Below are 27,659 nucleotides of genomic sequence, written 5' to 3' on the forward strand. Positions count from 1 at the left end.
GGAGTGCATCTGCGGGTGGGGGGGGGGCAGGAATGCCCTTCCCTCCCCCAAGGCCTGAGCCCAGACCTCCCACCCGCCCCCCTGCTGGGGTGTCTCGCCTGGACGGGAGGGGGCAGGCCGTCGGGGCTCGGCGAGAGAAACGGACCGCAGATCCCCTCCCTCCCTCCCTCTCCTCCTCCCCCGGTGCGCGGCCGCCTTCTCCTCCTCCTCCTCCGCTTGCACCGCGGCGCCACTTCGCCCGGCCGGCCGCGCAGCATGGCCGCCTCCTCGTACGGACCGCGCGCCCTGGCCGCCTTGCTGCTGCTGGGCGCCGGGGCCGGCTTGCTGGCCGTGCTGGCCTCCATGCTCATCTTCCAGCTGCAGGCCGGCGGCGGGGCCGGGGGCGGCCTGCCCGAGGGGGCCCGGAGAGTGCTGCTGCCCGCGGCGGCCGTGCTGGCGTCCCTGTGCCTGGTGCTCAGCCTCAGCGGCCTCCTCGTCAGCCTCTTGCACGGCTACTGCGGCGCCGAGCGGGGCGCTTCGCCCGGGGGGCTCGACAGGTGCGTACGGCGGGGGGGGGGGGAGGGAGGACCCCGAGCCCCCTCGAGGGAAAGGGAAGCCCCTTCAGTGCCCCGTGATGCACACCTGGGATACCGCCCTTGAGAAGCAGACTTCCCCGCTCCGCGCAGTGCAAGGACGCTTTGGAGGTGCATCATGTGCGGTTCCGTGCCGTTTTCATCGATCCGACTCGAGGCGGAGCAGGGAAAGGCGGGCTTTTAAAAAAAAAGGCTCTAATGGCGTGCGTCTTATTGCGCGGTGCGCTTTGTTTAGGGTGGGTGGGATGTCCCAGAGGGGTTCTCTCCTATCAGGATCCTGCCAAGACGCACACCTGCTTTGGATGAGAGGGGGTTAACCGTTTGAGGCTTCCTTTAGGGTCACAGGACAAGGTGTGGGGTGGGAGAGCATCTGCTTTGCATGCTGAAGGTTCGGTCCCTGGGATCTCCAGGTGAAAAGACCAGGCAGGAGGTGATGGGAAAGACCCCCTGAGGTACTGGAAAGCTATGAAGGGGGACCACAGCTCAGTGGTAGAGCATCTGCTTCACATGCAGAAGGATCAGACAGGAGATGATGGGAAAGAACTTCCCCTGAGGCCCTGGAGAGCTATGAAGAGGGACCATAGTTCGGTGGTAGACCATCTGCTTTGCATGTTGAAGATCCCCGGTCCAGTCCCTGAGATCTCCAGGTGAAAGGACCAGGCAGGTGGTGATGGGAAAGACCTCGGCTTGCAACCCTGGAGAGCCGGTGCCAGTCTGAGTAGACAGCACTGATTTTGGTGGACCAATTCCAGTGGGTTGCTATTTTTTCATCCAGTGGTACCTTCAACAAAGTTTTATTCTGGGTATAAACTTTGGCTTGCGTACAAATTTCGGAGATCCAGGTCGGCAGCCGTGTTAGTCTGAAGCAGCAGAGCAGAGTTTGAGTCCAAGGGCACCTTTAAGGCCAAAAAAGTTTACGTCTGGGTGTAAGCGTTGGTGTGCATGCACACTTCTTCAGAGAGACTCAGGGGGGGGGGTCACTGCGTTGGTTTGAAGCAGCAGAACTACGTTCAAGTCTGGTGGCATCTTGAAGACCAGCAAAGTTTTATTCAAGGTACAAGCTTTTGTGTGCACCCACAATTATTCAGATACAATGAATTGAAATTTCCTCAACCATTACATATAGGTACAGAGAGAGTGGGGAGGAGTTCATTGCCAGGAAGGGCTAGTTGATGGACCAAGTTCCTGATCCAATATAAGGCAACTTCATGTTATTCATAGCCCGGTGTCACCTTTTTATGCTCCTTTTGGTGGAAGGTTCATTGGTCCGGATGCATGCCAATAATTCACCATGTGCAGCCTCATGCCAGTTACCAAAAACGCCTGATTCTTCAGACTTTATAGACTTGAGGGCATGTACAAAAATGCAGTTTTGTCCATTAACCAAAATAATGTTTTTTGGGGAGGACTTTGGGAGGCCTAGCCCATTAAGAACAGCTGGGAGAAGAGGAGTTGTTTTGTGTACCCCGCTTTTTACTACCTGATGGAGTCTCAAAGCGGCTTACAATCGCCTTTCCTTCCTCTCCCCACAGCAGACACCCTTGAGGTAGGTGAGGATGAGAGAGTTTCTGTGCTTCTAGCTGTTCATTACAGTATAATAATAATAATAATAATAATAATAATAATAATAATAATAATAATAATATTGTTTGCTGGCAAATTCAACTTTCCCACATGTGACCTGAAAGAGAACCACTCGTCTCTGGTGAGTAGGAATTGCCTCCAGGTAACCAGCCATCTCCTTCTGGGCTATATCTGGAGGTAAGCAGGTGGACTGAGGACTTCTGCAAAATCAGTCATGGTTTGTTTTGTCCTTTTTTTGTCCTTTGACAAATCATTAACAAAAATGCATTTGTCCCTAACAGGAAGGACACCTATTACATGCAGAGGCACAGCTTGAGTCCGCTGTATTCACACACCCAAGGTCAGGGTTGGCATGTTGAACAGTGGATGGTTAAGGCCACAATCCTATATAGACATAACCAGGAAGAAGTGGGAACAAAGCGGGACTTGAGTCCTAGATTTGAATAGAAAACCAGTGAGGGACAGTGGGTAGAATGTAAGGCTAAGATCTGATTGATTGATTGGTTGATTGATTGATTGATTGATTGATTTCCTGCCACTCTCAACATGCAGCTCGTGGTGGGTCACAAAATTGATTACAATAAAACCCCCATAAAATCCCATTAAAATAACAATCTGTGTTCAAATACCCAATCAGCAAAGAAATTCACTGGATGATGCCCCCCCCCAACCCACCTCTTAGGGGTTTTGTGAGGGTAATACGAAGGGGAAGAAATTCCTGTCTGCTCCCCTTAAAGAAAGGGTAGAATGAAAATGTGACAAAGAAAAATGCCCAAGGATGCCCTATAAGTGCCTTAGGATCTGGTAAAAAGGAACATCTTGTGGTTGGCTTATTGATCTCTTACTTAAGATGTGTTCTACTTTTCAGTTCAATATGTTCAGAATAAGAATCATCCCAATCTGCTCCGCTTAATATATTTCTGGTAACGGATTGGAGGAGGAGCTGGTCTCATGGCTTAAGTGCCACTCAGCACTTAACGCCCACTCAGGGTGGTTGTCCTGCCCCTGAGTGCTTCCTCCTCCAACCAGCTGGCCTGTCTGTCCAGCGGCCAGCCAATCACCTTCCGTCCCCCACCCCTGATCACCCCCTCCTCCTTCCACTTCCTTCTGAGGCTTGGAGGCTGCAGATCCCTGGAACTAGATGACCTCTGTGGCCCCTTCCAGCTCTAGGATTATATGATGTTGTAGATATTATCCTCCAAAGCATCCATTTTCTTCAAAGGAACTGATCTCTACAGTCTAGAGATAAGCTATAATTCCAGGGGATCTCTTGGTCCCAGCTGGAGGCTGACATCTGTACAGACTCTCCTACACCTGGTGACCCTTCAGCATTCTACTTTAATTTAAAAAATGCTTGTTTAGTGACGCCCATCTGAAAATATCGAATTGGCGGGCCACAGCAGGCGAGAAGGGCTCATTGAGGTTTCTGCTCACGTTCTGCATCTTTCCCACACCAGCCGCTGTCATACCAAATTACCACTTCAGATTTTCTGGGTTTTTCTCCCACCCCCACCCCCACCCCCCATGCTTGGGACCTTTGCAAACAAAGTTTGTACTCACCCACTTTAATCCCCCTTCCCCTCCCCCTTTATGCAGCCGCCCAAACAAAGCCCCTTTTATTCGCACAGAGGAGGAGTGGGGTGGGAATCAGGCAGCGTTGCCAAAACTTTTCTGTGCGGCTCCCTGCAAAGATGAATTTTCAAAACATGGTTATGCCAGAAACCAGCTCCCCCCAGTCCCACCCCAGCTTCATACCCCAGGCTGAACACTTTCCAACTGAGATGCAACATTAGCTTGTTTGAAATGCCAAGGGGGCAGGGGGGGGGCGGTGGGGATTTATTTTAGGAGGGGAGAAATTAGTTTAGTAACGTGACATTATTTTAACAACAGTCTGGCGGATCGTTGAGTCCCCTTTTAGCGGTCCACAGTTTGTAGGTCTTATGCCTTACAAAATAAGTTTCTTTCTCAAGAGCATATTTTGTATCATGCAGAACTGGTAAAGAAGAGGGGGGATAGAAAAATTATTTGACCAAGGGGACATTTGGCCCCGAAACAAAGGGAATGGCGCAACTACAAGGGTGGGTTTCAGAGAATACTTGAATGGGCCTACAGTAAAAGAGCTGAGTTCGAGTCCAGTAGGACCTTAGACCAACCTTTCTCTATGGGGGCCACAGAATGAAAAATGAGAGAAGGGGAGGGGTCCAAAGGGTTTAGGGGGGGCCAGGGAATGGAACCGATGAACTTATCTTTTGGTCATGTGTGCCGCCATGACTTGCTAAAAAGTTCGACCTTCATCAGTGGAAAGAAAACAATGAGTTGGGAGACCCAGGTTTACACAAACACGCAAAGTGGCCTTACGCTGAAGGAGACCCGGCTGGGAGCAGCTCCCCAGGGTCTCTGGCCGAAATCCTTTGTATCACCTTTTGCCTGATCCCTTTAACTGGAGATGCTGGGGGTTGAACCGGGGACCTTCTGCATACCAAGCAGATCAAATCCTCAACTCTGCCATGGAAGCTGCTTGAGTCCATCACTTTCAGCCTGACCAACCTCACAGGGATGTTGTGAAGAATTAAATAAGTAATGAGGAATATGTGCCTATTGGGTTCTCAGAATCCTCATAAAATGTAACAAGCTCTTTTTGTTGCTGCGAGATAAGGGAGAAAGGGTTTAAGTGTTTTTGTACCTGCTTGGAGTTGTACGTTAATAAATCTGAATCTGAATAAGGGGGAAAGGAATATCTTCAAAGAAAGAGGCTATATCACTATTGCAGAGAAGCCAGCTTGGTGTCTTGGTTAAGAGTGGTGGCCTCTAATCTGGAGAGCCAAGTTTGATTCCCTGCTCCTCCACATGCATACCAGCTGGATGACCTTGGGATAGTCACAGTCCTGTTAGAGTTGTTCTCACTGAGCAGTTCTCTCAGAGCTCTCAGCCCCACCTCCCTCACAGGGTATCTATTGTGGGGAGAGGAAGGGAAGGCGATGGTAAGCTGCTTTGAGACTCCTTCAGTTGATGAAAAGTGGAGTATAAAAAAACAACTTCTAGATTACCAGTTTTTTAAAAAAAGTGATCCTGGGGGAGGGAATGGCTGCAGAGGGCATGGAATATGTCAGGCAGGGAAAGAATGGCCCAGAATTTCCTGTGATGGCTACCAGAATATTGCAGGAAGCAGGTATGGGGAAGCTTGCTAAGAGGCAACCCAGGAAAGTGCACAGAAGCACCCCTGTCGTTTCCCAGAAGCCTCCCTGCCAGGGCCCATAGCCGACAAAATTCAGTGACAGAAAAGAAAATTGGCTCATCCTAATTTGTGTTGTTGGCTGTCTCACAGGGCTGAGTGGTTCCTGCTGGACACCCGCAAGGTGCGCCACGTGGCCGTGGGCCTCTTCTGCTGCGGAATCTCTGCCTACCTCGCAGGTAAGTTGGACTTTTCTTTGGCTGTCAGGGGCAACCGCATTACGCAGAGCCAAACGACAGCATTTTCTTCAGTGGCCATACTGGATGAGAAGGAGAGGCTGATTCTGTGAAGGCAAAGGGGTGGCAGGTACAGTAGATGAGCGATTGGGATGTGAGTGTCCTGCATAGTGCAGGGGGTTGGACTAGATGACCCATGAGGTCCCTTCCAACTCTATGATTCTATGATTCTAAGGTGGAGCTGGCCACAAAATGGAGTCCATGGCTCACCTGCAAGCACCCAGTGAGGATCCTTAAGTTGTTGTGGCACAGCCAGTCAGATCTCCAGTGGCCAATCAGAAGCCTTGCTTTTGAGTAGGGTTGCCATGTTCCCCCTTTGGCACTGGCAGAGTTGAGAAACTGCTGGAGATTTGGGAAAGGAGCCTAGGGAGGACCTGTATCTCAGTGGAGGACAATGCCATATGCAGGGGTGGCCAAACTGTGACTCCAGATGTCCATGGACTACAGTTCCCATGAGCCCCTGCTCATCCTGCTAACAGGGGCTCATGGAAATTGTAGTCCATGGACATCTGGAGAGCCACAGTTTGGCCACCCTTGGCATAGGGATGGGGCAAACACACACTGTTTGAGGTGCAAAAGAGCTGTTTGCAAGGTGCGGAGTTGGGTTACTCTGTGTAGTTCTCTTCTCTCCCAATCCTTCACATGGCTCTTGACTTTACCCTTAGCAGTTCCGCGATTAGCAGGTTTACTATGTGTTGGGGGGGGGGGTGGTAGGCCCCTTCCTGAATTTTTCCATTTTCATTTTTTAAACGGAAACAAAAATCACGCAGCAAGTGGCTTACTAGCTACTAAATCTGCTTCCCATCTTCCACGGCCCTGGGATCTCTGACCATCGTTGGCCCATTTTATTTGTACAGGTGATTTAAATGCTTATTGCATTTGAATCGCTTCACACATTCTATATGTCTCTTCGGCACCTGATACTCAGAGGGATGCTGCCTTTGGGCATGAAGCGATCCCAGAATAACCACTGGTGAACATCCCCCTCCAGGTTCGATTCTGCACTCCCCCACATGCAACCATCTGGGTGACCTTGGGCTTACCACGGCACTGATAAAACTGTTCTGACCGGGCAGTGATATCAGGGCTCTCTCAGCCTCACCCACCTCTCAGGGTGTCTGTTGTGGGGAGAGGAAAGGGAAGGCGACTGTAAGCCACTTTGAGCCTCCTTTGGGTAGGGAAAAGCGGCATATAAGAACCAACTCTTCTTCTTCTTCTTCCATAAATTTGGCCGAACCCATTCAAAAACCATATAGACTAGGGGCCACTGTCGCATCCTGTGGCAGGGAGTCCCGCAGGCTAACGGCTGCATTAGCGTTGAGCCACCAGAACGGCAAATGCCCCTCGAAGCCTTATTATCTCTCTGCTCTTCCTCCTAGCTCTCTCCATGTACATGCTCGTCTCCTTTGAGTTCGAAACCGGGATCACCAGTGCCTGCATCCTGTCCTCGGGCATTCTTGTGCTGCTCATCACAGTGACCCACGTGCTGATCCGAGTGTCCAGAACCACGTGGCGCACACAAGGGGAGGGTTCCCACACCCTGTACGAAAACGACTCTGCCCGCGGCAGTGAGGCCCCCATCGCCCACCTCAACAACGCCAAGAATGTGGTTCCGCCAAGGCCGAGGCCAGAGATTCACCGGGAGTTTTCATACCCGCCGTACGCAGAGCAGAAATCCCACCTTACGACCCCGGCGAGCAGTAATGTCACCTCTTCGGGGAGCCCTGTGGCAACCCCTGAGAAGGGGAGCTACACCATCCCCAGAATGCACCGGACGCTGTCGGCTGAGTCAGGCCTGCTGGAGGCACATGGGAAGCCGTGGAACGGAGTCACGCAGGAGATGAGGAATGTCTTATCCCGGAAGCTGGTCCGCTCTGGGAAAGATTCGACTCTGGTGTAGGCCTCTGAGCAGGGAGTGTGAATTGCGGCATAGGTCTTCGCAAAGGAAACAGCCTCTTGTAGGACTCCAAGGATCCTGCTCCAAAATCAGGAACCTCTGTGCCTTACTAGATGAGACCCAAATGTCTCTTTCAGTAGCCTGTCACTCGATTTCTGGGCATTTCCCAACAGGAAAGAGGAGATGTTGGGTAAGTCTACACTACAGGTCCCTAATCATTTGGAAGAAGAGTTGTTTTTTATACTCAGCTTTTCACTACCCGAAGGAGTCTCAAAGCTGCTTACAATCAGCTTCCCTCCCTCTCCCCGTGGCATCTACCCTGTAAGATAGGTGACGTGGAGAGAGCTCTAAGAAAACTGCTGTGCAATAACAGCAGCTTGCAATCGCCGCCCCTTCCTCTCCCCTAAACAGGCACTCTGCGAGTTATGTGAGGATGAGAGAGCTCTGATAGAACTGCTCTGTGAGAACAGCTCTAACAGGACTGTGACTAGCCCGTGAAAGAGTGGGGAATCAAACCCATCTCTCTACCGCTCTTAAGCACAACACCAAGTTGGCTCTCTATATATTGCTATAGCGGTATAGCAGTCTATCCCGAGAAAACTTCCGGATGAAGCAAAGAGAAAAGTTTATTTTGCACAAAATAGGGAGATCAGAAAGAGGGCTGAAACTGTGATCTTTGCCTTCCCGGAGCTGGAGAAAAAGTTTTAATACTCTGCATTCCCACACTTTTACAGTATCCATCACTGATTAGTACACGCAGAGATGCTAAACATTTAGAATGATGCTGGGTTAGTCAGATACCAAATCCTTTTTTTGGATTCTGCTCCTATAGGTCAATAGAACTTTCACTCTGGTGTTAGAGTTGGGCATCAGAACATCACTTCCAAAATAATTCGCATGGGGATGGCCCTTGGATGGGCACATCTTCTACCTTCAGTTGGTAACAACTACAATACGAGGGAACAGTTAACCTAATAAGCTTGTTTGGGTACTGCTATGGGGCACGCAGTGTACAGGCTGTCTCTGCTTTTTCACAATGACCTCCTTGGGTGAACTTTGGCACCTTCAGTCAGCCTGGGCCAGAATACATGCTGGTTAGGATTCCGTGACAATGAGCATTCTTACTAACTACGGATCTAATAGGAAACAATCCTACAATTTTTACAAGGCTAGCTTTCCTCAAGTATCTTCTCTCACCACTGCGGTCCCTCTCCTTCCCAGGCTATACTCCCAAATCTGTAGGAGCCTCACAACATGAAGTAGGAATCCTACTCCGACCCGTCCCCTGCCAGTGGCTGGGGAGACCTGGCAACCCTCCGCCCAGAGGAAGCGCCAGTGCAGAGAAGGGAAGTAATTTTTTAATTAACTAGGGAAAAAGGGTGAGATAGAACCAGCTGTCCCAGAAACAATGTTATTTGAACGTGCTCAGCTAATTGGATCTCTGGTGGCTAACCACAAGCCCTGCTGAGCAGGAGCCCCACTTGTATCCCCCCCCCCCATGGTGTAAAAATACTAGGCGGCCACAAGGAAAGGTGTTGGGAAGAACAATGGCACCCACGGGCACCGTGTTGGGGACTCTTGGTCTACACATTTCTGTCCTGCCCTTCCTGCAACTGGTTCATGACAGTGTACAGGGTTGGCCGCTCCTTCATGTTACCCTCACAATTGCCCTATGAGGGAAGGGAAGGCCCAAGGTCAAACAGCGAGTTTTACATCGGAGTAGGGAATGTGAAGCTGTTTGAAAGCTACCAACATCTCTGGGTTGGTTGGGGTCATCCCATTGGAAGACTGCTCCCCCACATTTTCTAAATAGAAGAAGAGTTGGTTCTTATAGGCTGCTTTTGTCTACCTGAAGGAGTCTCAAAGCGGGTACATTCACCTTCCCTTTCCTCTCCCCACAACAGACACCCTGTGAGGCAGGTGAGGCTGAGAGAGCCCTGATATCACTGCTCAACAGTTTTATCACTGCCTTGGCGAGACCAAGGTCACCCAGCTGGCTGTATGTGGGGGAGTGCAGAATCAAACCCGGCGTGCCAGATTAGAAGTCCGCACTCCTAACCGCTACACCAAACTGGCTCTAAATAAACAGTCCCAGATAGTTATGGAAGATCTCTTTTTAGCCGTTCTGGCTAATGGTCCAAAACATATACAGCTCTCCTGCAAGAACATCTCCTGCTCTTCACCAGATTTGGAAATGTTTTGATGTGAAAACATCTTATGCGGCAGCCATAGGGAAAATCAGCTGCAACTAAAATATGTTACGGAAGTAATTGCCGATCGGCAAAATTTAAAGGACACAGAGACACAAGCTGTACACATCCAGGAGGACGGTCACAAGGTGTGCACTTCCCTGGCAAGCAATACTCTGTACATTATGGCCACACGCCATGAGCATAACACTCCAGCACTGCACCACAAAATCTCCATTAATTTTTGGACAATTTCAAAACTCTGAAAGCCAAATGTTTTGTCTCATCGAGAACTTTAATTGGGCATAAAAATAATTTTGCATTTAAAAACTGTGATTTAAAAAATTACAAATACGGAGTTTTAATGTTTGATGCTTTTACGTATATCTTAAACGACAATCAGATTCTTGCAGCTCTTTTTTTAAGTTCTGTTTTTTTTTTAATTCAGTGTGCTGAATTCTGAGCACCAGCATTTCTTTTCTAAGCTGAGAGAAAGGATATTTTCCATCAGGGTCAAGTAGGCCTTTTTCAGAGAAGAATGACTAGAGATTGGTCTTTGCCAAGACTGGGGGAATCCTTGTAACCGAGAATAATGGAACTTCAGACTTTGTGCATCGTTAAATAAAATTAACGCAGTGCTCAGTTCCGTGTCACTGATTTAGAGTCAGCATGTCTTCCTTGTATGTGTTAGTTTTGTACCTGCACACCTCTGAGGAAACAAATCCCAAGCAAACACTTTAAGGCAGGGGTAGTCAAACTGTGGCCCCCCAGACGTCCATGGACTACAATTCCCATGAGCCCCTGCCAGCAAATGCTGTATGTTTGACTACCCCTGCTAGCTCAGAACAAGGATCCATCTTCTCCAGAGCTGCCTATTCCCCCGAAGTGGCCAAGGTGATGTTTTGGGAAGCCCGCAAACAGATCAACAGGATCCCCTTGCTTCTTCTCCCCCCATCCTCCATTTACTGGATGCTAAGGTGAACTGCCTCTGAATACAGTGGTTCTATTCCATCCATATGTTTAACCGTCATTCTCTTTGGGCCAGGAACTTCCTCATTTCCTTTTAAGCATGGATGTGAAGCTCTCAAGTTCATTCAGTTCTGATGTGTTTCCACTGACGATGCATTTGTTTCCTTAATGCGGGGCCATTTTGAGCTTGTGGGTACTTTTGGGATTCTCGCACAGGGTGGTGCATGCAAATGCAAAATGGCTGCCAGGGGAGGCGGAGCCAACCACGAAAATATCACAGAGGTCACATATCACTTTTGTTAAAATGTCAGTATTTCTCAGGCAGGTGAATACTTTTAGAAGACACGCAACGGACACCCTGTGAGGTAGGTGGGGCTGAGAGAGCTCTGAGAGAACTGAGTGGCCCAAGGTCACTCAGCTGGCTGCATGTGGAAGCGGTGTGAGGAATCAAACCCAGCTCTCCGGTTTACAGCCCACCACTCTTAACCATCACACCAAGCTAGCTCTTAAAACGAACATGTTTCAAAATAATTTCTTGCCTGCAGCTTCAGTATGGCCAATGAGATTTCCACCAACCAATTAGAAGGCCCGCTGGGCAGAAGCACCACCTCCTAAAACCACTACAACAAGCTGGCTCTCAGAAGAAAAGGAAGGAGGGGAGAAAAAAGAAAGGAATAGAAAGAGAAGGGAGGGGGGGGAAGAAAAACAGGTTTGGAAGGAAGGAAGGAAGGAAAAAGTGAAAATTAGGAAGGAAGGAAGGAAGGAAGGAAGGAAGGAAGGAAGGAAGGAAGGAAGGAAAAAGTGAAAATTAGGAAGGAAGGAAGGAAGGAGAGACAGACACAGGAAGCAAGGAAAAGAAAGGTAAGAGGAAGGAAGGAAGGGAAGAGGAAAAGGAAAAGAGAAAGGCCGAGACAGGAAGGAAGGAAGAAGACACAGAAAGTTTTATGTATTGTTGTTTGTTCTTATATAAACCACCCTGAGCCCCCGGGGAGGGCGGTATATAAATATTATAAATAAATAAAATAATAAAAAGCAAGCAAGCAGAGACCGGAAGAAAGAAAGAATCCTGGCATAGAAGTAGGTAGAATCAGTCCCCTGGGAATTGGCAGTCTTATAAGATCAGTTCTTCCAAATATTTAATAATTTATGAAAACAAAACACAGGATTGTTTAACAGCTCTGCAGATGCTCCTCTTGCACTTGCATAAGCCGGGGGGGGGGGGGGGTGAGGCTCCTGTACATGGAGGGTGGGTGGTTCAAGAAGCTTCCCTGCAGCCGTCTCTCTGGAGCTACCTGCGGGTGGAATTCAGCTGTTCTTTCACGACAATGGCATTGCGGAGTAGCCCGTCGATACTCTTGAAATAAACGCAGCTGTCCTTCATGTTCTTGATGGCGCTGGAGCAGAAGAACAGATTGGCCAGAATTCAAGGTGCTGTAAAGCAACAAGGACCCCCAACCCTCCTCCCGGCCTCTTCTAGAGAAATTCTAGGGGACACCCCCCCCAAAAAAGAAAAAAAAATCCTAGACTCTCTCCCTTCCAAGAACTCTCCTTTGCATCAACTTTTAAAACGGGTCTGGCACCTGATCTGTTAATAACAGATAGATACTTAGCAGTTTTTTTAACCTCCAGCCCAGAAATAAAAATCAGACTGCTACATTTCTGCATGCAAGGCTACACAGGAGCAGAGCTGCACATTTTTAAAAAGAAAACTAGTATACTAACTTGCTGCCACAAGATGATCCTAGCCTTTCTGTGGGCAGGCGTTCGGGTGGGCCTGCTCATACCCTTAACAGCCCGTAGGGGGAGATATGGTTCCAGAGGAGATTTCCTACCAATTTAGCCCAGCTTTAAGGAATTTTTTAAAGTAGCAGAGTTGCTAGTCCTCATTGTTGGAGAGATGCTTGAACACAGCATGGGCAATATTAGACGAGGTCCTAGAAACTGTGCCTGAATAAAATTGCCAAGAGCCGGGTGGGAGGCAGCTTGGGCACACAATTTCTTCCCCGTGACCAGCAGAGGGAACACCGGTCAATACTTCCCAAGGCTTCCACCCACCCAGGAGCTCGAGTTCTGGGTGCAAGTGATGGTGGTGGAGGGTGCAGCCCAGGGCAAGCTTCCTCACAGTACCTGCAAGCATATTCCACAGTGTAGATGGCTCCTTGGCTCTGCTCCTCCCAGCTCTGCATATCAGCCTGAAAGAGAGAGAGAGAGAGAGCTGGTGGATCCCACTCATTTGGGAAAAGCAGGAAGTTTCCCCCAGTGGCCCAAACATCTTCCTCTCTCATAGCTCTGGTGCCCTTCCGGGAAATCCCTGCCAACTGCCAAACCCGAACCTGGTACAAACTCCCTGACCATCCGTGGCCTATGCTGGCCTCCCATTCTCATATCCCTAGACACCTCTGCCCATAAGGCCGGACGCGGTCTGGGTCCTGTGTATCCGAGAGACTACCTATCTGTCTATATCCTCCTTAAGAGTGCTTTGCTCTACAAATACCAACCACTTGGGGGTCCCTGGCCCCAAAGACATTTGCACATCTGGGCCCTGCAGGAGCAAGACAGAGCTTTTCCACGAGGCTTTTGGCTGGGGCCAAAGTTAGCATCTATCTGCCTTCCTACCAGGCCCCACCTATGCGTTGACTTATTATTCAGGTAAGAAGCCCCCGACGGTAGTCTGGTCTCTGGGCTTGGGAACTGTCATTGCCGATATTTTTAACCTGTTTTGTATTAGTTATTTTAAATTAATTTAAACTCCAAATTATATTTGTTTATAATTATATATTATTCCATAGACAACATTGTACAGCACCCAGAGTTGGTTCCCTAGGAGAGCAATATAAAAATCAAATGAAGATGATAATAATAATAATAACAACAATAATGATGATGATAATGATAATAATAATATTTAGTGCCCCTTCGCTTCCCCTTGAAATTCAGGATTTTAAAACTTATAGCACTTAGATGTTAACTTGTATATTTATATATCTATTGTCTTCTTTGTATTTTTATTTAAATTTAATACACTGCATATTACAGAACTGCTATTTCTTAAAGGCATTAACCTGCTATGTTACAATACAGAATGAGAAAAACAGATCTTTTTTTTCTGGAAGAAAATTTCACATCACATGTTTTCCAAAGTATCAATTTACAGTTTGCAGGTTATACATCAATTATTTCTTTCCATCTCATTTTCTGCTGATCAATATTTTGACCCAAGTGGGAAGGGTGGCTTATAAAAATAAAGTTATGATGATATTGTATAAAATTGGACTCCGTTTTCTTCTGAAGTATGATGTTAGTCTGTTGTGCGTATTTTATATTATTGCAGGTTTTAAATTATTTGTCAACTGCCCTGAGCCCTTGGGGAAGGATGGAATATCAATACAAAAATAAAATAAATAAAGCTGCATTCTGCAGTGTTTGTTTTGGGAAAGCCCCCTGTTGCATCTTTCTCTATCAGTGGGACATGCATATGCCATCCACTGACCACAAGGGAGCATCAGAGGCTTGTCAACTCCACGTTGGAAATTCCTGGAGATTTGGGGGTACACTCTGAGGAGGGCGAAGTTTGGGAAGGCGAGGCCTCAGAAGGGTCTGATGCTCAATTGCTCACCCTCCAAATCAGCCATTTTATCTGGGGGAGCTGTTCTTTAAAGATTGGAGATGAAGCATAATTCTGAAAGTTCTCCAGGCCTCACCTAGAGGTTGGCAACCATAGAACAACAGAAGCTTTCAAGAGAGACACAAGCGGTGAATGTATGTCTTGGCTGGCAAGGTGCACCCACTAAATGTCCTTATTTTGGCTATCCAGTGACCAATACTGAAAAAAAAAGAATTAAAAGTACTAAAAGCATTTATAGTGAATAATACTGAAAACAAAGTTCTTTCCTTATTGAGAAACTAGTAGTAGAGCCCGCTGAAACTAAAATTCAGCGGGCGCTAGGGGCCTGGGGAGCTTCCCCCCCCATCTGGAAAAAAGCTCCCCAGGCCCCGCGGATCGCGTTCCCTGGGGCCTGGGGAGCTTTTTTCCTTCCTTTCAGGGTCGGGGGGGGGGGGAGGAGGAAAAAAGCTCCCCAGGCCCCAGGGAACGCTCTTCGAGCCGCGGATCGCGTTCCCTGGGGCCTGGGGAGCTTTTTTCCTCCCCCCCCTCCGACCCTGAAAGGAAGGAAAAAAGCTCCCCAGGCTTCAGGGAACGCTCTGCGAGCCGCGGATCGCGTTCCCTGGGGCCTGGGGAGCTTTTTTCCTCCCCCCCCACCCGGAAAGGAAGGAAAAAAGCTCCCCAGGCTTCAGGGAACGCTCTGCGAGCCGCGGATCGCGTTCCCTGGGGCCTGGGGAGCTTTTTTCCTCCCCCCCCACCCGGAAAGGAAGGAAAAAAGCTCCCCAGGCTCCAGGGAACGCTCTGCGAGCCGCGGATCGCGTTCCCTGGGGCCTGGGGAGCTTTTTTCCTCACCCTCCGACCCGGAAAGGAAGGAAAAAAGCTCCCCAGGCTCCAGGGAACGCTCTGCGAGCCGCGGATCGCGTTCCCTGGGGCCTGGGGAGCTTTTTTCCTCCCCCCCCCCCCCCGACCCTGAAAGGAAGGAAAAAAGCTCCCCAGGCTCCAGGGAACGCTCTGCGAGCCGCGGATCACGTTCCCTGGGGCCTGGGGAGCTTTTTTCCTCCCCCCCCCCACCCGGAAAGGAAGGAAAAAAGCTCCCCAGGCTCCAGGGAACGCTCTGCGAGCCGCGGATCACGTTCCCTGGGGCCTGGGGAGCTTTTTTCCTCCCCCTCCGACCCGGAAAGGAAGGAAAAAAGCTCCCCAGGCTAAAAGCATTTATAGTGAATAATACTGAAAACAAAGTTCTTTCCTTATTGAGAAACTAGTAGTAGAGCCCGCTGAAACTAAAATTCAGCGGGCGCTAGGGGCCTGGGGAGCTTCCCCCCCCATCTGGAAAAAAGCTCCCCAGGCCCCGCGGATCGCGTTCCCTGGGGCCTGGGGAGCTTTTTTCCTTCCTTTCAGGGTCGGGGGGGGGGGGGGAGGAGGAAAAAAGCTCCCCAGGCCCCAGGGAACGCTCTTCGAGCCGCGGATCGCGTTCCCTGGGGCCTGGGGAGCTTTTTTCCTCCCCCCCCTCCGACCCTGAAAGGAAGGAAAAAAGCTCCCCAGGCTTCAGGGAACGCTCTGCGAGCCGCGGATCGCGTTCGCTGGGGCCTGGGGAGCTTTTTTCCTCCCCCCCCCCCACCCGGAAAGGAAGGAAAAAAGCTCCCCAGGCTCCAGGGAACGCTCTGCGAGCCGCGGATCGCGTTCCCTGGGGCCTGGGGAGCTTTTTTCCTCACCCTCCGACCCGGAAAGGAAGGAAAAAAGCTCCCCAGGCTCCAGGGAACGCTCTGCGAGCCGCGGATCGCGTTCCCTGGGGCCTGGGGAGCTTTTTTCCTCCCCCCCACCCCGACCATGAAAGGAAGGAAAAAAGCTCCCCAGGCTCCAGGGAACGCTCTGCGAGCCGCGGATCACGTTCCCTGGGGCCTGGGGAGCTTTTTTCCTCCCCCCCCCCCACCCGGAAAGGAAGGAAAAAAGCTCCCCAGGCTCCAGGGAACGCTCTGCGAGCCGCGGATCACGTTCCCTGGGGCCTGGGGAGCTTTTTTCCTCCCCCTCCGACCCGGAAAGGAAGGAAAAAAGCTCCCCAGGCTAAAAGCATTTATAGTGAATAATACTGAAAACAAAGTTCTTTCCTTATTGAGAAACTAGTAGTAGAGCCCGCTGAAACTAAAATTCAGCGGGCGCTAGGGGCCTGGGGAGCTTCCCCCCCCATCTGGAAAAAAGCTCCCCAGGCCCCGTTCCCTGGGGCCCGCGTTCCCTGGGGCCTGGGGAGCTTTTTTCCTTCCTTTCAGGGTCGGGGGGGGGGAGGAAAAAAGCTCCCCAGGCCCCAGGGAACGCTCTTCGAGCCGCGGATCGCGTTCCCTGGGGCCTGGGGAGCTTTTTTCCTCCCCCCCCTCCGACCCTGAAAGGAAGGAAAAAAGCTCCCCAGGCTTCAGGGAACGCTCTGCGAGCCGCGGATCGCGTTCCCTGGGGCCTGGGGAGCTTTTTTCCTCCCCCCCCCACCCGGAAAGGAAGGAAAAAAGCTCCCCAGGCTTCAGGGAACGCTCTGCGAGCCGCGGATCGCGTTCCCTGGGGCCTGGGGAGCTTTTTTCCTCCCCCCCCCACCCGGAAAGGAAGGAAAAAAGCTCCCCAGGCTCCAGGGAACGCTCTGCGAGCCGCGGATCGCGTTCCCTGGGGCCTGGGGAGCTTTTTTCCTCACCCTCCGACCCGGAAAGGAAGGAAAAAAGCTCCCCAGGCTCCAGGGAACGCTCTGCGAGCCGCGGATCGCGTTCCCTGGGGCCTGGGGAGCTTTTTTCCTCCCCCCCCCCCGACCCTGAAAGGAAGGAAAAAAGCTCCCCAGGCTCCAGGGAACGCTCTGCGAGCCGCGGATCACGTTCCCTGGGGCCTGGGGAGCTTTTTTCCTCCCCCTCCGACCCGGAAAGGAAGGAAAAAAGCTCCCCAGGCTCCAGGGAACGCTCTGCGAGCCGCGGATCGCGTTCCCTGGGGCCTGGGGAGCTTTTTTCCTCCCCCTCCGACCCGGAAAGGAAGGAAAAAAGCTCCCCAGGCTCCAGGGAACGCTCTGCGAGCCACGGAGCGCGTTCCCTGGGGCCTGGGGAGTTTTTTTCCTTCCCCCCGACCCTTAACAAAGCTCCCCAGGCCCCGGAGAAGGCGAGCCGCGGCTCTGGGGGCTCCGTGGGGCGGCGGCTCCGTCTCACGTCAGCTGTCTTCTTCTGAGGCGGCGGTGGCGGCAAGTAGGCTCTCTTCTTCTCCGACGGCGGCGGTGGTGGCGGCAGGTAGGCCTCGGCAGCAGCGCAAAGGAGCAACTGCGAGCCGCGCTGTGCGCGGCTCGCAGTTGCGCGGGGCTGGGAATCGGAGGGACCAATCGGCAGGCGCCGATTGGTCCCTCCGATTGGTCCCTCCGATTGTCTGTTCGGAGGAAGGGTCCAATCCGGACCCTTCCTCATCCCGGACAGAACCCACCTCAGAACGCCTTACAGTATTATTTAGTCCGTGGCGCCCGCGGCGCCTCGGGCGGTGTTAAGATGGCGCCCGCGGCGCCTCGGGCGGTGTTAAGATACTTTCCTTCCGCTTCTTCTCCCTGATGATTTCCCAGAGCTCACCTTTAAAGTCTCCAGTTGCCCCTGCCACCCATTTTTTAAAGCTAAAGCCTGCTAATCCATATAACAATAGAATTAACAGCATATTGCCATAGCAATGAAGTCACAAGGTAGGCTGCATGAAAGACGGTAAAAAAATCCAAACAGATGTGTGTGTGTGTGTGTGTGTGAGATTCCAGACTTTGGTCCCCTCCATCCCTTGTTTCCCTGCAGCTTATCAAAGAGATGCAGTGCACTCAGATAAAGATATTAGGGATTAGGAGTAAATCTTTAATGAAGATCACAGTCGCTTAGGGAATGTCAGGGTGACCTTCATTGGTTGGCCTTCAAGCCAACCTTCCCCCAACATGTCGTTATTAATATGCAAAGTTAACGTAAATAAGAGACTGGCGAGTCAGGTAGCGCCTTCCTTGGCATGGTTTGCAGTATCATTTTCACAGCTATCACTGCCAAAGGGGTGTGGGATCCTAAGGAACGTCTAACGCAACTCTGGAACATCTATCAGGCCTGCTTCCTCCACTGATTGATGATGATGTTAGCCATTCAGTTGAGTATGACGCTTGGCTTTTGGCCATGACTCTACTGTCGCCATGATTTCCAATCTTGCACTGCTTCTTCTAGTTGTATAATGTTCTGACCGGTGACCATTTTGATCGTATCTAACCACTGTGTTCTTTGCCAGTCTGGTTTCCTGTTACCACTGACCAATCCTAACATAACTACTCTCTCCATTGAGTTGGATCATATGATATGGCCCAAATAAGCGAGCCAGAGTTTCGTGATTTTGCCTGTATATGTATATGTATATGTATATGTATATGTATATGTATATGTATTTGTATATGTATATGTATATGTATATGTATATGTATATGTATATGTATATGTATGTCAAAAGGCTTTCCATTTTGCATGACCCATCATGAAAAGGGGCTAGGAGCTTTAAAAACTACAGAAGTCCTGCACTGGGAATCTAATTCATAAGCAGCCTTCTGTCTATGGTTTCAGCAAACATTTTGGACCGATTTCACAAGGGCTAGAAACTTGCTTAGTTAAAATGGAAAATTAACTTCCATGAAATCAGCCTAGTATGCAGCTCTGGCTACTTCCCCCTTTTGATAAATCAGAAAACAAGCTTGGGGGAGGGAGATAACATGACGTGCTCCATGCTGAATCTTTTGCCCCTGGACCAAACTATACATTGTTCAAGTAAGTGACCTTCATTGCCTTAAGCCTGTACTTCCTGTCTTACATTCTGCATTTGAAAAAAGGGGGTTTCAAATGCAGTTCTCTAGTTCTCTTACTGAAGTTCAGTGCTGCCAGAATCTCGCACAGGGAGTAAGCCAAGTTTCAGGCTCTAGCCTGACATGTTCCTTTTCTAACTGCAGGGGATGATTCCGCCACATGATTCCTCACCCCCACCACTCCCAGTTGCCCATTTCATCAGCTTTGTGTGAGACCTGTTCCCCACTTCTTCCACCCTCAACAATTAGATATGGAACAGAACTTGCCTTATGCTGGGCCAATTCCGGGAGGGATCGTCTGACATGCTCTTGAAGCCGATACAAAGCTACAGAAGGTTCATTGGCCAAGACATACATGCTCTCTGTAAACTTGTCCGTCACTATAAACAAGGAACAAGACTTCTCTTTAGGCCCATACCAAGAAACAGTTCACCGGCAACAATTCAGCCTGTTAGGCAGCTGTTTACTGGCATGTCTAATGCAAGCTAATACAACCAATACAATCTGTGAGTCTTCCTCCATTCATTTCCAGGGCATTCCCACCACAAACTGAAAGATAAAGGTTAAATTGGAGCACTATAAGATCTTATTTATGTTTTAATTATAATGTTAATAGTAAAGGTATCCTTTGTGCAAGCACCAGGTCATGTCTGACCCTTGCGGTGACACCCTCCAGTGTTTTCTTGGCAGACTCAATACAGGGTGGTTTGCCATTCCCTTCCCCAGTCATTACCATTTTACCCCCCAGCAAGCTGGGTACTCATTTTACCGGTCTCGGAAGGATGGAAGGCTGAGTCAACCTTGAGCCGGCTGCTGGGGTCGAACACACATGTATAAATATTGTGTAATAGGAACCCATGGTTCCTAGGTCCCATCTGGCCACCAGCAGTGGATGGAGAGAGTAGAGTTGTTAGTTCCTGGTTGGGACACTTCTGGAGATTTGGAGATGGAGCCTGGGAAGGACAGGGATTGATCTCTGTAGAGGAGGTAGCGATGACCACAGGCACAGACAGCTTTGAAAGTGGACAGTCTATCAGTCACTATTAACCACAATGACAAAAGGAAACTTCACATTCAGAGGCAGTCAGCCTCTGCATCCCAGAGCCGGGAGGCAACTGCAGGGGAAGGCCTTGGGCTCTAAACCCTCTTATTGACTGTCCAGAGGACAGTCCTATGTGACTGTGAGACAGGATGCAACTCGATGGACCACTGTCTGGTCCAGCAAGGATCTTATGTTCTTACATGGCTTGATGCTACGGGGTTGTACTAGGGTCACCAGGCCCATCCTGGTGACCAGAGGATGGGTGGTAGAGTAGGCAGATCCAGGTTGGAAAACTGAAAATTTGGGGGTGGAGCCTGGGGAGACCTCAGTGGGGCACAATGCTATACAGCCCACCCTCCAAAGAATTCATTTGCTCCAGGAGAACTGATCTCTGCAGTTTGGGGATCAGCTGTAATTCCTCGGGATCCCCAAGTTCCACTTGGTACAATCAAGAGAGCCAGTTTGGTGTAGTGGTTAGGAATGCGGGCTTCTAATCTGGCATGCCAGGTTCGATTCTGTGCTCCCCCACATGCAACCAGCTGGGTGACCTTGGGCTCCCCACAGCACTGATAAAGCTGTTCTGACCAAGCAGCAATATCAGGGCTCTCTCAGCCTCATCTCCCTCACAGGGCATCTCTTCTGGGGAGAGGAAAGGGAAGGCAACTGTAAGCCGCTTTGAGTCTCCTTCGGGTAGGGAAAAGCGGCATATAAGAACCATCTCTTCTTCTTCTTCAACACCATGGAGTCCACACTTCAAAGCACCCACTTTCTTCAGGGGAACTGATCTCTGTAGGCTGGAAATGAGCCTGGAGGAGACCCCCAGGTCTCTCTTGGAGACTGGCACCCCTATGTGAACCGCCTGGAGCCTGCTTGTGGAGGGAGACGGTTTATAAAACCAATAATAAATCTGCAATTGTATCAAGGCTTCTCCCCATCATCGGTTTCCACCTGAAAAAAACAAAACCCAGCTGTTTTAAGGGATGGACTCATCTGAATGACACCCTGATAAAGTCCCTCTTCTCCCCACTCCCAAGTCCTCCTTGCCCCCAAATCTTCAGAAACTCCCTCCATGGGAGTGGGCGACCCTAACCTCTCCCCCAAGAATACCACCCCCCCATCACCACCGTCGCCCGGAAACCATTTAGCGTGACACAACCCGGAAGTAGCCCTCTCGCCATTACTGTGCCCGTTACCTTTCTTCACTTTCAGCTGCATTTCAGGCTCCTCCATGGTGTCCAACGAGTCTGAATGGGACTGAGAGACCACCGGGGCGGAAAGCGAAATGCGCGGTAGTTTCCGGGGGCCGCGTGCAGTTCCGTTAAGGCGCCGGCTGGGAAACAGAGACCGGCAACAAAGGTTCTTATCCTCGCGCCTCTCCCTACGTCCTCGGACTCAAACCCGCGGTCTCGGGCGGTGGGAAACGCTCTTCCTTGCAGCCTCCATCCCCCCCTCACACTGGTGCTCTCTTGCCCGGCGGGGGTGGCCAAAATGCGGCTCTCCAGATGGCCAGGGACTACAATGACCATGAGCCCCTGCCAGTATGGCAGGGGCTCATGGTCATTGTAGTCCCCGGCCATCTGGAGAGCCATAGCTTGGTCACAACCTGCATTTATGGCAAGCAATGGTGGGTGTCAGTTTGTCTCAGTGCTGGAAGGGAACCCAGTGCTCGTGGGTGCGTGCGGAGTGCATTTCTTTCCTGGACCCCATCCTGACGCCTGTCCGCTTAAATGAAAGGGCCAGGACACACCCACACCCGGTATGGAAATGGAGGCATCATCATCATCATCATTATTATTATTGTGTGTGTGTGTGATTGCATTTCCCAGGGAACGGGTAGTAGGCAATTTTAACGAAGCGCTTGATGCCGACAGTCTAAAATGAGTGTTTCCCCCCCCCCCTCCCGGTGGTTTTGTTTTATGCATGTAAATTGCAACATCAAACCACGGAAGAGGCATTTTCAGAATAAACTTAAAACACAGCACAGTTTCATTCACCCAGAAGCTCCCTGTATTGGCACTAGTCCGGAATATTTTTTGATATCCTATATATTTTTAGAACTGGAAGCTCCTTCTCGGTGTTCTTTCGCCACCCCCTCCTTGCTGAGCTGCATTTTTTTTAAAAACTATAATTCAAAACGGAACTCCGGCAGGGGAATAGAGACTATACCACTAGGACAGTGGTTTCCACTCGGGAGTGCTGCACCTGATGACTTTCGGCCTGCCGTGCTATTGCATGGCCTCTGCTTGATCAGGAGATCCTTTAAAACTCTGCACATTGGCACGAAAAAAGGCATCTCCTGCAGCACCATTAAAAAAGAGCTGGCGTTTTAAGACCATGCGGGGGGGGGGGGTCCCCAGGCTTCGCGATCCCTCCCATTAACAACAAAGCCTCCCTCACTCAGCCCCCCTGTAGCTCTCCCCCTGGCAGCAGGAGGAGCTGCCCCCAAAGTTCAGGTGCATTGTGGGAAGAGAAAGTTGCTTTCAGTTTTGCACCCGAGGAAGAGGAGAGGCAAGGAAGACAAGCTGCAGTGAGTAAAATTCCATCAAGCAAAATTCTCCTTCCCCCCTCCCTCAAAAAAGCTGGGCTCTGGGAGCCGTCTGGGGCTGGAATTCATCTCGGAAGGTGGGCTTAATAAAACAGGGCCAGTTGCCAGAGCTGATTTGGGTGGGAAACGATCCTGTCGAAATGGATCTTCAAAAGAAGGGGAGGTGCTGAGTGGGATTTGTGATGAATTCCTGATAAGATAGACTGCACCTTATGGGAAGCTGCTCTACAGAAACACCTGTGTTTCGTCTACTCTCTCGTGCCTTCATCCCACCAGCAATGTTGATTCTGCAGAAGTTATCTACCTTGATCACCTGGGCATACAAGATCCGACAAAAAGCAGCAGCTATCCCCCTCTGCCTGGCCGGTTACTCTCACCAACTGTTAACTGGCTGCTTCCTCCCCAACCTGGTTTCCAAAGCGTACTTAATTATCCCATAACTGAAACATGAAATTATGCCACGTTTGCTCAGTTGAATTCAGATTGCCTTTCCGGATGGCATTGACTGTGCACACTGTGAATGCCAAGTGTCATCGATTTATTTATTACATTTATAGACCACTCTCCCATGCGGCTCAGGGTGGTATATAAATGCTCAAGCTGAGCATAGCACAGGATCCCTCCTGCCCTTAAAAAAATTAGCTCGGCATATCTTCTAATGATACCGCAAATGATGTGTGCCTTCCTTTCATGGCAAGCCATTTGGGGTAGCAATCCATTGATAAACGTTTGAAGCCAATATCTTGTTGTCTTTCTAGGCACCCTGGAGGCTGCAGACCCACTAAGGACGGCACCACCCATGGGAGAATGTGGGGCAACGCCTGGAATGTTGGCCAGGGGAGCTGAGAGTGACCAAGGAATCCCCATCTCTGAAATGATGCAAACCACCTTAGTGAGAGACCTGGAGGCATCTGCGAGCGATGGGGACGAGGCGGATACTTCAATAATCCTGCATTTGCAACCCTACTCAGAGGACACGGATGACATACAGCCTGGTCAGGACCAGACAGCTTTGAATGGTGAGTCAGAAAAGATGGGACTGTGATTGACAAGAGGTCAAATCAGACCCTGTTTTCCACCAGGCTTCTTGCACAAGTAATAGAGCAATTCTAAGCAGGTCTGATCAGAATCCAACCAAAGGTTATCGTGTGGGGCTTACTCCTAGGAAAGCATTCTCAGGCTTGCACGTTCATTTCTGAGTGTTGGCCTGTGTTAGTGGGAGTCCACTTATGAGGGCATATAAGAATCTTCTTCTTCTTCCTCTTCTTCTACTTGGTGAGGGAGGGAGAAGGAATGTTGAGGATCAGCTCCAGCCACAACCTCTCCATTGGGATTTTAATCGGGGTCATAAATTTTAATGTCTAGAATTTAACTTTTTATTGTTTCTTATGTTGTTACGCACCCTGAGCGTTGGGAGGGTGAGATATTAATACTAATACTAATACTAATACTAATACTAATACTAATACTAATACTAATACTAATACTAATACTAATACTAATACTAATACTAATACTAATACTAATACTAATACTAATACTAATACTAATACTAATAATATTGAGGGAGGCCAGTATAATTTCTGGATAGCCCTGGCCTTAACCATAAACCTGGCAGAAAAGTGCCATTTTGCAAAATGTGGGGAACTTTGATAGCTCTGTCAGGGCCCAGATTTTAACAGGCAGCTCTTTTCTCCAGGCTGAGGAAGGTCCTGGCTCTAATCAAGGTCAGGCAAACTTCTGCCGTGGATTACCAACAAATTGGTGTTAGCAGGGTATAATGCTGTCCGAGGAATATCTCAGGAGAGGCGGTCCCTCTGGTATGCACACCCTCCCTAAAAATTAGATTTCCAGCATGTATTTATTTATTTATTACATTTCTATACCACTTTCCCTTGTGGCTCAGGGCAATTCTCAGCATAGATGCACAAGTAGCGGTAGATGTTATTAGCTCATTGGCCCCAACGGAAAACTTGGTGGAAGAGCTCCATTTTGCAGGACCTGCGGAACTGTGCTAGCTCCAGCAGAGTCCAGATCTCCTCTGGGAGCTCATTCCACCAGATGAGGGCCAGGACAGAGAATTTAGAGCAGGATGGGGGGATTGTAAATAAAGATGGCATCTCTTTTTTGGGGAGCAGTTAAACAATTTTGGGGAACAGTTAAACAAGGGAGGAAGGATTACCCGGGAAACTACAGACCAGTGAGTCTGACCTCTGTTGTGGGGAAGATAATGGAGCAGATATTAAATAGAGCGATCTGCAAACATCTGGAGGACAATTTGGTGATCCAAGGAAGTCAGCATGGATTTGTCTCCAACAGGTCCTGCCAGACCAACCTGGTTTCCTTTTTTGACCAAGTAACAGGTTTGCTGGATCGGGGAAATTCGGTTGATGTCGTTTACTTGGATTTTAGTAAAGCTTTTGACAAGGTTCCTCATGATGTTCTGATGGATAAGTTGAAGGACTGCAATCTGGATTTTCAGATAGGTGGATAGGGCATTGGTTAGAGAACCGCACTCAAAGAGTTGTTGTCAATGTTGTTTCATCAGACTGGAGAGAGGTGAGTAGCAGGGTACCTCAGGGCTCAGTGCTCGGCCCGGTACTTTTTAACATATTTATTAATGATCTAGATGAGGGGGTGGAGGGACTACTCATCAAGTTTGGAGATGACACCAAATTGGGAGGACTAGCAAATACTCCGGAAGATAGAGACAGAGTTCAACGAGATCTGAACACAATGGAAAAATGGGCAAATGAGAACAAGATGCAATTTAATAAAGATAAGTGTAAAGTTCTGCATCTGGGTCAGAAAAATGAAAAGCATGCCTACTGGATGGGGGATATGCTTCTAGGTAACACTGTGTGTGAACGAGACCTTGGGGTACTTGTGGATTGTAAACTAAACATGAGCAGGCAGTGTGATGCAGCGGTAAAAAAGCCAAATGCCATTTTGGGCTGTATCAACAGGGGCATCACATCAAAATCACAAGATGTCATAGTCCCATTGTATACGGCACTGGTCAGACCACACCTTGAGTACTGTGTGCAGTTCTGGAGGCCTCACTTCAAGAAGGACGTAGATAAAATTGAAAGGGTACAGAGGAGAGCGACGAGGATGATCTGGGGCCAAGGGACCAAGCCCTATGAAGATAGGTTGAGGGACTTGGGAATGTTCAGCCTGGAGAAAAGGAGGTTGAGAGGGGACATGATAGCCCTCTTTAAGTATTTGAAAGGTTGTCACTTGGAGGAGGGCAGGATGCTGTTTCCATTGGCTGCAGAGGAGAGGACACGCAGTAATGGGTTTAAATTACAAGTGCAACGATATAGGCGAAATATCAGGAAACAATTCTTCACAGAATAGTGCAGCAGTGGAATAGGCTGCCTAAGGAGGTGGTGAGTTCCCCCTCACTGGCAGTCTTCAAGCAAAGGTTGGATACACACTTTTCTTGGATGCTTTAGGATGCTTAGGGCTGATCCTGCGTAGAGCAGGGGGTTGGACTAGATGGCCTCTGTGGCCCCTTCCAACTCTGATTCTATGATTATCGTTTTTTTGCCTGCAATTACAGATGGTGGGATCCTGAAGCATTCGACCACTTTGACCAACCGCCAAAGGGGCAACAGAATTTCTGCCTTGCCAGCTACCCTGGACAGTAAGTATCTCCTTCGGTGGGGCCAGAAGATCCACTCACATCCACAGCATCTGGTTTGTGAAATTAAAGCCAACCGAGGGCTTTGGTCGGTGAGAGAGACCGGGTGCTGCTGTATAATTCAGTTTCAGTCCATTCCAGCAACCAATTTTGCCATTTCACACAGTCAGCTCCAGTTGCTTTGAAAATGGGCTGAAATGTTGCTACTGAGTCTATGTGAAAGGGTCCAGAGAGAGAGGGGCAGGGGGGAAAGAGAGAGGGAGGAGGAAGAGGGGGGCTTGCATGACTCAAGACCATTTTGAGAGCTCTGTTGTTTTCCACAGAATTAATTCCAGTCCAGGGTGTTTTACCCTTCAAAATGAGAGCCAGCTTGCTGTAGTGGTTTGAGAGCGGTGGTTTCTAATCTGGCGAGTCGGGTTTGATTCGCCGCTCCTCCACATGCAGCCAGCTGGGTGCCCTTGAGCTATTCACAGTCCTGATAGTGCTGTTCTCACAGAGCAGTAGTGTCAGGGCTCTCTCAGCCACACCTGCCTCACAGGGTGTCTGTTGTGGGGAGAGGAGGGGAAGACTTTGAGACTCCTTTGTGTCATGAAAAGCAGGATATAAAAACCAACTCTTCTGCTGCTGCTGCTTCTAAAGCAGCTTGCAGTCCAGGGAATTTTACCTTTCAAAGGCAGCTTCCAGAACAGAGGTCCTGTCAGGAAAATATTTAAATCAAGATCCAAATCCTACCTTTCTGCTGCTACAATAGCATTGCTTGTGACTTGAAAAAAGATATTTTCATGATTAGAATACTAAAATAATGAGTCCTTCAAAACACCCCAAACTAACCCCTTCCTATGCCCTGTTGTTGGCCCTCTGGAGTTACTGGATGGCTGCAGTGTGCGAAGGACCCCTTGTCTGATCCAGCAGGGCTCACCTGATGGTCTTGTGTTCGCAAGGATCCTTGCAGCCGACTAAAATGAAGAAACCCAAAGGGCCAGGTGCACAGTGAGGTTCAGCGGTTGACGAAGTTTACCCGCGACTAAACTAAACAGATTTTGTACGCTGAGTCAAAACTGGTTAAGCAAAGGAAGAGGCTTGAGTGTCTCAGTTCCTTTTGCATAACACCAAAGGAGCTTTTGAAGTAAGCGTCCGAGCGGAAACCACAGGCTTGATGGCTGAGTTGCTGTTCTTTCTTCTGATCCCTACAGCCCTGTCCATTTATCAATTAGCAGCTCAGGGCGAACTGACTCTGCTGAAAGAAAATCTGCAGAAAGGTGAGATGCAAAACACTGTTCAGAAGCTATTCCCACCCAACTTGATCCTAATGACAAGCAAGGAGGCCTCCCTT

The 27,659-nt window shown here is 49.6% G+C and overlaps 3 protein-coding genes across 7 annotated transcripts in view; 2 read left to right on the forward strand and 1 right to left on the reverse strand.

The window, feature by feature from the left end:
• TMEM221 (transmembrane protein 221) lies at positions 1-9,999 on the forward strand. Its single transcript, XM_077331997.1, has 3 exons — positions 1-536; positions 5,482-5,567; positions 7,004-9,999. Exons 1-3 carry the CDS (start codon positions 256-258, stop codon positions 7,522-7,524), a joined length of 888 nt encoding a protein of 295 aa, XP_077188112.1. The 5' UTR covers positions 1-255; the 3' UTR covers positions 7,525-9,999.
• BORCS8 (BLOC-1 related complex subunit 8) lies at positions 9,987-21,479 on the reverse strand. Its single transcript, XM_077332005.1, has 4 exons — positions 21,329-21,479; positions 19,361-19,473; positions 12,807-12,871; positions 9,987-12,073 (listed from the first exon to the last, which is right to left on the reverse strand). The coding sequence occupies exons 1-4, from the start codon at positions 21,363-21,365 to the stop codon at positions 11,968-11,970; spliced, it is 321 nt and encodes a 106-aa protein (XP_077188120.1). The 5' UTR covers positions 21,366-21,479; the 3' UTR covers positions 9,987-11,967.
• Positions 17,407-27,659, forward strand: part of RFXANK (regulatory factor X associated ankyrin containing protein) — a 21,150-nt gene continuing 10,897 nt past the window's right edge. The window contains exons 1-4 of one of the 5 annotated variants that reach the window (XM_077332002.1): positions 17,407-17,525; positions 23,439-23,699; positions 26,246-26,329; positions 27,520-27,585. In XM_077332002.1, coding sequence (XP_077188117.1) covers positions 23,480-23,699; positions 26,246-26,329; positions 27,520-27,585 — 370 coding nt within the window. In that variant the 5' untranslated portion in view covers positions 17,407-17,525; positions 23,439-23,479. Of the gene's footprint in view, positions 17,526-21,303; positions 21,492-21,744; positions 21,892-22,483; positions 22,758-23,438; positions 23,700-26,245; positions 26,330-27,519; positions 27,586-27,659 lie in introns of those variants that run through there. The other 4 variants (XM_077331999.1, XM_077332000.1, XM_077331998.1 and 1 more) reach the window with 4 other exon arrangements.

This window comes from Paroedura picta, chromosome 4 (assembly GCF_049243985.1).
Source record: "Paroedura picta isolate Pp20150507F chromosome 4, Ppicta_v3.0, whole genome shotgun sequence".
Classification (NCBI taxonomy): domain Eukaryota; kingdom Metazoa; phylum Chordata; class Lepidosauria; order Squamata; family Gekkonidae; genus Paroedura; species Paroedura picta.

What these genes read in the sequence shown, in the direction of transcription:
- BORCS8 (XM_077332005.1), bottom strand. Translation starts at nt 21,365, where the DNA reads ATGGAGGAGCCTGAAATGCAGCTGAAAGTGAAGAAAG. An exon ending in CGGAATTGGCCCAGCATAAG is followed by an intron (nt 12,872 to 19,360) that starts GCAAGTTCTGTT and finishes TCTCTCTTTCAG; the next exon opens with GCTGATATGCAGAGCTGGGA. An exon ending in ACTGTGGAATATGCTTGCAG is followed by an intron (nt 12,074 to 12,806) that starts GTACTGTGAGGA and finishes CTTCTGCTCCAG; the next exon opens with CGCCATCAAGAACATGAAGG.
- TMEM221 (XM_077331997.1), top strand. Translation starts at nt 256, where the DNA reads ATGGCCGCCTCCTCGTACGGACCGCGCGCCCTGGCCGCCTTGCTGCTG. An exon ending in TCGCCCGGGGGGCTCGACAG is followed by an intron (nt 537 to 5,481) that starts GTGCGTACGGCG and finishes GCTGTCTCACAG; the next exon opens with GGCTGAGTGGTTCCTGCTGG. An exon ending in AATCTCTGCCTACCTCGCAG is followed by an intron (nt 5,568 to 7,003) that starts GTAAGTTGGACT and finishes TCTTCCTCCTAG; the next exon opens with CTCTCTCCATGTACATGCTC.